This window comes from Haliaeetus leucocephalus, unplaced genomic scaffold, assembly GCF_000737465.1.
Source record: "Haliaeetus leucocephalus isolate CR32 unplaced genomic scaffold, Haliaeetus_leucocephalus-4.0 Scaffold417, whole genome shotgun sequence".
Lineage (NCBI taxonomy): Eukaryota > Metazoa > Chordata > Aves > Accipitriformes > Accipitridae > Haliaeetus > Haliaeetus leucocephalus.
Window position 1 is genome coordinate 2,237,858 of NW_010972853.1, and position 8,911 is coordinate 2,246,768.

The window sequence follows — 8,911 nt, forward strand, 5'->3', positions numbered from 1 at the left end:
GGGACCAAGGCAAACCATATATTCTCAAAATTCAGAGACAACATTGTTCTCTACAAACTATACAAGCTGGAAGCGTTGTCTCCTTTCTAAGGAGGAAGTAAGACTTTTCATGTATACTCTCCCTTGGATACATACAAAGATATGCAATTTAGAATCGCTTTCTGCCCCTTTAGTTAACCTACAAATATCAGAAAGTTGGCATTAGCTCCTTTCATTAAATTCCATTTCATTGTTCTAGTTGTTGACACCAGAAGAAAACAATACTGACATGGGCTCCCCAGTGCATACCTGGAACTGTTTGAAATGCTGTTCAATTTCTAGCAAAGAACAAACCATGTTGCACTGACAAGTCTAAGTGACCCAGCAGATGTGAGCTCTAACTAAATGAATAGATAATCCATTTCAGCTTTGTAATGCTCAGAAATAACTGGCAAGTATTTCTCAGTCAGCTATTAAGAAGCATGTAATTAAGTGAGGTTATGGACAACTAAAAAAGCTGTCATCTCACAAAATGAGTCAGGATTCATGATGTATGGCCACTGGAGGTCTCCAGGCAAGATTTTGCTATTCCGCTTCCAAACCGTCAAGGGAAGTGAAAGGTAAGCCAGGTCACTTACTTAGCAGCACAGACACCTGCCTGCACAATTCCTCTGTAGTTTAAGCTACTGCCCTCAACTGCAAAACTGTCCCTGTAGGTACGTTACTCTGCACTGAGATGGACTGGACCAAGCTGGGAAGGAAACTACAAAGTCCATTCAAAGCATACTAGATTTCCAATCTTTGCTATGAAAGACCAAGCAAGAAGAAAGTCTACTTCTAGTTGGAATGTGTGGTTAATTAATACAATTCAGCAATACAATGCCTAAAAGGCTCTTAGTAGGTCACAGCTTCATGAACAATCTGTGGAGAGACTCACATGCTTATAGCTGCAAATCTTAAGATCCCATTTCCTTTCCTGCTCTCCAACCCAAATCTGGGAGCAGGGCAAATCAAATTGTGACTGAAATAAAAAACCGACTGAAATGAAAAAGCTACAGGCTTTGTTGCAATAAGTAGAGATAACTCCCAAGAAAAGGGGTATGCTTTTTGTTTTGTCTGACCCTGCTTACTTGCCAAACTCAGCATCCCCCTTCAAGTCACTCACCTAAAAGCTTTACACTTAGGATCCCTTTACACACAGAAAATCCCATCAGTTTGTTACTTCAAAAACTGAATTCTCAGTTTTGCATATGTGTGTAAACAAAACAAATGAATGACTTTTTAAAGCTCCCACAGTAGAAGCACAGCTTCTTGACCCAAGGATGAGGAACAGGCATCTTGTCTGACACCACTTCCTCTTTCCTTAGCCAACCCACAAATATTGGAAGGTTAGTAATTAAGTAATTAAGCTCCTATTAAATTTCATTTCATTTAATTGGAAGAACTTGCTAACTGCCTCACAAATCTGAACCTTTACTAGTAATCTAGTGGTGGGCAATACCTTCACTTTTTTTTAAATCTCTAATTTTTTTCAGTAATGCTATTTTTTTTTTTAGCAGGTTTATGGGTCTAATAATACCCAATCTTGCACAGACACAGCAGCAGACATTTGGCCATCCTGCTTTGGGCCCTTCTACAGTAATTATTTTCCTTTTATGAGCACAGCATAGAAACGTGGCAGCCTGGATCTGGTCTGCAGAAACATCAATTGGATTACCATCTCTAGGGCGGTTTCCACCAGTAGTTACTGGCATACAGTTCCCACTAAGCTAACGTCAGGTTGTTTCAATACAACACCCACAGTTTCTCTGCTTACTCTGCTCTTGGTGCGTTCTAGTTGCTCCCGCTGCTCCCCAAGTTCTTCAATTATATCGGTGCCAATCTGGTCTGTTTCAGCAGCAATTCGGTGCGAGCGCTCAATGCTCTGACTGGCTCTGTTCAGGCTGTCTGTTCCCTGGAGAAGCATCACCCTCTGTGACTGCAGATTAGTCTGAAAAATAACACATGCTTCACTATTAAGCACAAGGACAGAGCTATTAGGCTTCCGACATATTAAAAAGGTAGGACATGACTCCATAGGCCATCCATTTGTATTAGCTGTACATGCTTCTTATGTCAACTGCTGTAGCCTAGTTAATTTTGAAAGAGTTCTTTGTTCACATTGTAAGATCATGGCCAAATCTGGTTAAACCTTGAAAAAGGACACACAGCTACAGAGTTACAACAGTTACAAAAAACTGTCTTTGCAACAATTTACTTTTCCATCAAAGAACATTTACATGAAAATAGTATCTTTGCTTTCCAGATGCTAACTTTTCCTTCCATTGGTATCTAAATTCAGTCTTATTTGTGACTTCACAGTTGGTTGCCAGGGATATCGCCGAGAGTTTACAGTCAAAAGGATTAGGAACAAACAGCACTAACAGATGGACTGCTAAGTAACAAAGATCCTCTTTTCATGCCAGTAGCCTCAGCTAGAGGGTAAGAAATGTTTGCTGACCTTGGGGTCAAAAGGTAGCTAAAATTAAAGTATTTTCTTAAGCTTCAGAAAGTCTAATCTACCACCACGCTCTCAGATTTTAGAGGAACCAATCAAGAGGAATCAAATGCAAAAATTTACCAAGCTACTGCAGAATGAGATACTAAGGAATAAGCCTCCCTCAAACCTTCCTTATCTAAGGCAGACAAACAAAAAGCCCACCCCCATGACCTTTCTGTCCAGACGACAGCACTTTGAAGGTAATAAGCAGATTCAGTCTCACTAACTCAGATATATCTAAGCATATCCAGTAAACAAAGAAATCGGTGTATTTCTCGCACTGTAGCAGCACATCCACAGTGAACAAAGTGCTAGAGGATGACGACTTATGTTTTCTTGAAATTTACACTGAGATTGCTTAAAAGAGGATTCTACCAAAGAACCTATACAGTGCATGATTCACACACTTTGCTAGTTTTGGAGGCTAAAACTAGATCAGTTAGCCTTTCTCCTCAGTCAGTAGCATTACTTTTGTGTTTTCACTGCTGTAGGGGAATTATTAAATAAAGCATTTCAGTACAGAATGTTGTATAAGTTACTAACCGCATGGCATTCAAGGAGTTCCGTTTTGATTACACTCATATCTTTGTTTTAGGACAGAAAAGCTCTCCTTTGAGTTCCAGGTGTTCTTTCTCCTCCCTGAGATATTCATGTTACATACAGAGAGATATGCAGGGAGTTATACAAGCACAGAAGCTAAGTGCATTAAAGTAGAAACACTATAAACAATACTTCTGGAATATTATTTTTAAACGATCACAGCAATGTTAAATAAAATTTATATCCAATTCTCACACTCTGTTCATTTTCTGTGGAGAAGATTCCGTATTTCATATTGCCTTGACTTCCAGGGCCCAATCCCAAATCTGTGCTTCTCATCTCTCTCTGGAACATGGATAGATCTCTTCTATATGCCCGGATTTTGCTCATCATTTGGTTGCGGAAAGGCAGAGGAGCATACTTCAGTTCTTCCTCCATTTCCCGCAGCTTCAATAAAAGAAAATGTGTTTATTTTTTTAAAGCACCAAATCTATCAGCAGCTCTACTCAAAACTTCAAAAATCACCACCAGATGAAGGGATTCATATGTTTTTATGTGATTGGGCAAGGGGGATTAATCCCAAACCCTACACCCCTCACCTAGTATCGAGTACACCATTCTGCCTAATGCTGTTCAGCCCCCACAGATTTTCAGACACACAATGCCTCAAGGAAAAAAAAAAAATTAATTGCCAAGCTTAAATGCTTCTTTTTTCCTGAAAGATCACTCTAACTTCAAAATCTGCAGTTCTTACTTTCCTATAGTTTAAGCATTTATAGGATGGGTATCAGCCTCTAATCATATCTATGCAACAGAGATCTATTGCACAGGTAGGCATGCCGCTAAATTCACACTCTGAACATCCAGGCCTGGCAACTGGAGTTAGGATTTGTAAACCCTGAGATTTTGAATGCATGAATTTTCACATCAACTTTTAGTGACAGTTGTTACAAATTCACAGTGCTTAAAGCTGTCTGCCAATAATGAGCTCTACATCTCATACATCACCTACACAGATATACATCAATAAAACCCAGTAAGTTAGAGGAATGAAACATCACGTTCAGCTATGACTCAAAAACATCCTAACAAATAGCACATTAATATGAAAAGAAAGCTTAATCCATAATGTCTTCCTTAAAAACACAAGTCACATGGGGATTTTTGTGCTGTTCCATGTCACCTGCTGTCCAGGAAGCCTATACAAATAGAGGTTTCAAATATTCAAGGTCCCTGATATTTAACCATCAGACTATTATAGAAAGGTCAGATGGGTTAAGACCAGCATGAGAAAAAGACAGTGTGTGTGTGGGGGGGGGGTCTCTACATGCCCACCCTACAACCTCTAGCAATTTTAATTGCACCGCTGTCACTCTCCTTCATTCAACAAAGGGAAGGCGATATCCAAACCGAGCACTCAAAAAAATAAACGCATGTAAGAATATTTGTCTATATCTGTATACGTATATAGATATATACACAACAGTCTTGACAAACACAGGCACATCTATCAGATCAATTAATCAAACATTAAAAAAATACAACATCTGCCTACCAGAATAGAATCCATAAAGAAAGTAAAATTTGGAAGTACTGTCCTTTTTAAGGCATCGATATTTCAACCAGTCAGAAAGGCCAGAAGCCTAGACTTCTTTTTGTTTACCGTTTCATTTGCTTCACGCTGTTTCTCATCAAATTCTCGAATCAGTTTTTTCTTCTCCTCTGTGAAAGAAAAAGTAGTATGTCAGATAAACTATAGAGAAATAACAACAGAACTCCAACTCAATCCATTATAGACAAGGAAGCTGCCATAGATGGCCAATTACAGAGACACCAGGTCAAAATTTACCTCAAACAGGAACAGCCTGTTCTTACAACAACTTTTCAGAAGGGTGTGAGGCAGGGGGAGAGAGCAGAAACCACCCTTCCAAATGCTGGCTACTACCTCTGGTAGACAAAACCTGAAATATTTTTCTGACCTATTATCCTCCTATCTCCGCTGACGGAATTGCATGTTGAAAAACATTTAACATGAAAGAATAACAAAGAGGACACGTTGGTAACAGTTCACAAATATTTCTTCTTTTTTGCATGCATTTGGCAAGATTACTGAAGGTTGAAAGGATAATTTGGATTTGAACAGAACATCAAGTCAATCTACATTTCCAAGTGAGCCCTGAAGTTCCTGGCAGATAGAGCACTCTGCATTCTTGTGGTCATAAAGTAACTACGTAAACAGAATAAGCATTCTAGAGTACTTGAAGTTTAAAGATGCCATCAAGATATCACCTCAAGTTCACGGATTAATGCCCAAATGCTTCCCTCTTCTGGAATGACATCAGTTGTCTGAATCAGCCAACAAAACTATATATTTTATTTGTTTGAGACAGTCATTCGCTAAGATCCTTGTATCTAGGGCTTTGGAGGCCTAAGAATGGGTTTCACCTCTGTTATTCTATTTTTAAACAAAACTAAGACATGTATTTTGCATCTGTTAAAAAAATCATACCTCTCTAATATCCAAGATCAATGAAAGCATAATTCTGAAACTCCCCTTATCTCGATGAAATAAAAATGTATGCTTTATAAGCTTTTGCAAAAGCACTGAAAACGACCACCAGAGGACTCTGTTGTAGAGTACTGAGAATGAAACCGAATTCTATCAGAAGTCTGATAAATATGCACTAGTCTAATTCATGTCTCTTGGGAGAGAGTAATTCAGTCTTAAATAAAATTTTGGCTAGCAAAAAATGCAGACAGTCATCTTGGCAAAACTTCTCTAATTTGATTAAACTTAAAGACAAAACTAAAGACAACATTACGAAAACATCATTGCAGTAAAAAACCAACTTGATAATACCTCTTTGTAAATATAGTCCTCCGCAAGAGAAGCGGTTCTTAAACCACTGAGCTCTCAACAGACAATAGGAAAAAAATTTGAAGCAATCAAAACATTTTTATATAGCTCCTCTCATATACACGACATGCCTAAGCTGTAGGCTTTCCTTTTTGGTTCAAATTCATATTAAGCCCCAGAATTTGAACTGTTGAGAACTTGAGTCAGAATTAAAAACCATCACCTAACAAAAAGTTACGCTTTCAAGTAGCACACAGAATTATCACAGACTAAGCTACATTATGACTGTTAATATATTACACATTAGCTGGTATCAGGAAATGCAGTTTCATATCCCAGTTTATTCAGGAGGAAATGCTGACTTGCGAGGTTCCTAAACATGCTCTCCTCAACCACCTCCATGATTTACCACCATGTACATTTGTGCTGATGCAACTACCTGTGTAGCTGGGTTGCAAGTGAAATCACGGACATGAACTGCAAGAAAACAGCCTGCAGAAGTCAATATTTTGTTTCATGCAGGTCACTTCACTGATCTGGTGTAAGCAGTGCTCTCTTAAAACAACTGCTGTCTCAAACTACTTGAAACCCGGTGCAGTCCTGAAAAAGCAGTATTTTACCTTCTTTGTGTCCCCCAAGCGGATTAAGAAGACACTGCACTTAGAAAGGAGCAGCCAAAGAAGTGCTGGTTTCCCAAACTCAAGTAGCAATGGCTCGCGACTTTGTCTATATGCAGCAAGAAATCAGGCAATGTGGCTTGACAGTGTTATACTGGATCTGGCCTAACAGAAATGCCAGAATAATACTGAGCAGTTTAACTCGTATCACTCCGGACTAAACCGTGACTCAAAGAGGGAACTTTTTTAACGCAGTAAAAGTACTTAAGCCACAGTAACATTACCCACTTTAACTCATTTATTTCCAATCAGTTAGAAATAAGATTCAGTTGAAAAGTACAGCTAACTGAATTAATTCAGATGAAAGTATCTACATTTGAAACTGATCCAGGCTGTTTAAAATGCCTTCTTACAAACTTGGAAGGAAAAAAAATTGTTTCTAGAGCTAGGAATTTGTCATCTTGTTTATATGGAGTGAAACAGCATTTCCAAACCTCTGCCCCTCAAGGATGTCCTAAGGACTACAGATTCTGTTTCCCCTTGAGTTTGGGAGTGTGCCAATCATCTTAAAAGAGTATGCAAGGTATCCTTTCAGGATCAGATAATTCAAAAAATAAAGGTACACCCCCCTCCCCATAAGTACAAGAAGCAAACAAAGCACATTAGGAGAGTGGAATGCCTTTACCAAATAGACAAATTCCTGACTTATCTTAAACTCTCTTTGAAATACTTTCTGAAAATATTACGATTTTTGCAGCAGCAAATTTAAAGACTAGAACAGTCACATTACAATTTCATAGCATGTCTGAAAAATCAGTTCGTAATTACTTGCAATCGGTTGGGAAAAAAAAAAAAATCTACAAGCATTGCAAAAATTCCTGCCTGTAAATACTCCATTTAAGCCTATTGCTCAGAATTCATTGCTCAAGACTGCCCCAGTTCCATGGAGACCTGACAAAGCTTTACTTCACCAAGAAACCGACCACTCTCCTTTATACAAGGAAATAAGGATTTCCTACAAGAAAGGGTATTTCTTCTTTTAAGTTTTTTTTATTCTTGTTGACTGCTAGTGAAATTAAGTCAGCTCTGAAAGTTGTCATTTGCGGGTTTGAACATCTTTCTTGTACCGAACTTTCTGGAAACGCTGATGACGAGGACTGTGACCCTGAATTTAACTCATTATTAAACAGAAAGCCAGGTAAGAAACGAAATGTTAGGCTCTCCACAGCCTGTGTTATCTAGCACAGACTGGTATATTCTGAACAAACCATTTTTATGATTTTACACCTAAACACATAAAATTGATCAATTCTGGGAGAATGACAAGAATATTGCAGAATGTGGCTGATAGGTCCTACTCATTCTCGTGGTACAAAAACCAAGCTGAGCTACAGCAGCTCGTGATAACTCTGTATCACATTTCTCATATGAAGGAAGTATTTAATCAAAGCGATTTGGTGACCTGGGTAAAATAATCCTTGTCAGATCACTTCCCTTTCCGGTTCTCAGAATACTGCCAAGTACTAAGAACTGAATTAGAAGAAGCACAATGCCAAGTCCTACAGAGAAGTGTTCCATCAGAGTGTTTTACCCACTCGCGTGATATAAAGAATACCATAAGATCAGGTTTTGCTCCTAATGAAACTTTGTGTAGCTTGATAGGTTTTTTTTCCAGTCGGTGGGTAGGTAGTGCACAAACTAGGCTTTTAAGACAGTTATTTAGAATGCAAATCTTCTCCAGTAAGTCTACAGATGGTTGTGATAATAAAAACTGCTTTTAATTCTGTTGATGAGATTTTAAACAAAAGTCCAACAATCCCCCAAAAAAAGGCAAAAAAAGGAAACCCCAAAGCACCGCAGTTTAGGCAATTCACCTAGAAACGGCATGAAATAACATCCAAATAACAACTCCTCCTCAGAAATGAGACTGAAGCAGAGAGCCCAGCACAGCAGTGCTTGGCTACGGAGTTTAAATTTGCCAGACGAGAGGAGCTGCTCCAGAGGAGCAAAGCGACACACCTGCCTCCCTACTTACCTACTCGGGGCTTTGCATGACCAGGCCTAACACTCAAGAGCAAAGCTACCAGAACACAGCAGCAACTGAAAAAAAACCCCCACATAGTGAAGCCAGACCTAGCAAAGCCACCCGCCCCCTCCAAGGAGGCGCCTACCGAAAGGGATGTATGAAATTCCCGCAACTGCCCTGGAGAACTCCTTCCCACCCCCCACCCCCCGGCTTTCTTCGGCGGATTTTGCCCTCCCGCCTGTCAAAACGGGTTTATCTATGAAGAAACATCCCAAACACCCCTGCAAACGCCCGACCCCAGCCACCCGCGGGGAAGGCCCAGCCGGTGGGACAGCTGCCCCCGGGCAGGGGGG

At 39.5% G+C, this 8,911-nt stretch overlaps 1 protein-coding gene across 1 annotated transcript in view; it reads right to left on the reverse strand.

Annotated features, from left to right (window-relative positions):
* VTI1B (vesicle transport through interaction with t-SNAREs 1B) overlaps positions 1-8,911 on the reverse strand; it is an 11,319-nt gene that overhangs the window by 1,676 nt on the left and 732 nt on the right. The window contains exons 3-5 of the mRNA XM_010574276.1: positions 4,722-4,780; positions 3,314-3,505; positions 1,796-1,969 (exon numbers count right to left, since the gene is read on the reverse strand). Coding sequence (XP_010572578.1) covers positions 1,796-1,969; positions 3,314-3,505; positions 4,722-4,780 — 425 coding nt within the window. The remainder of the gene's footprint in view (positions 1-1,795; positions 1,970-3,313; positions 3,506-4,721; positions 4,781-8,911) is intronic.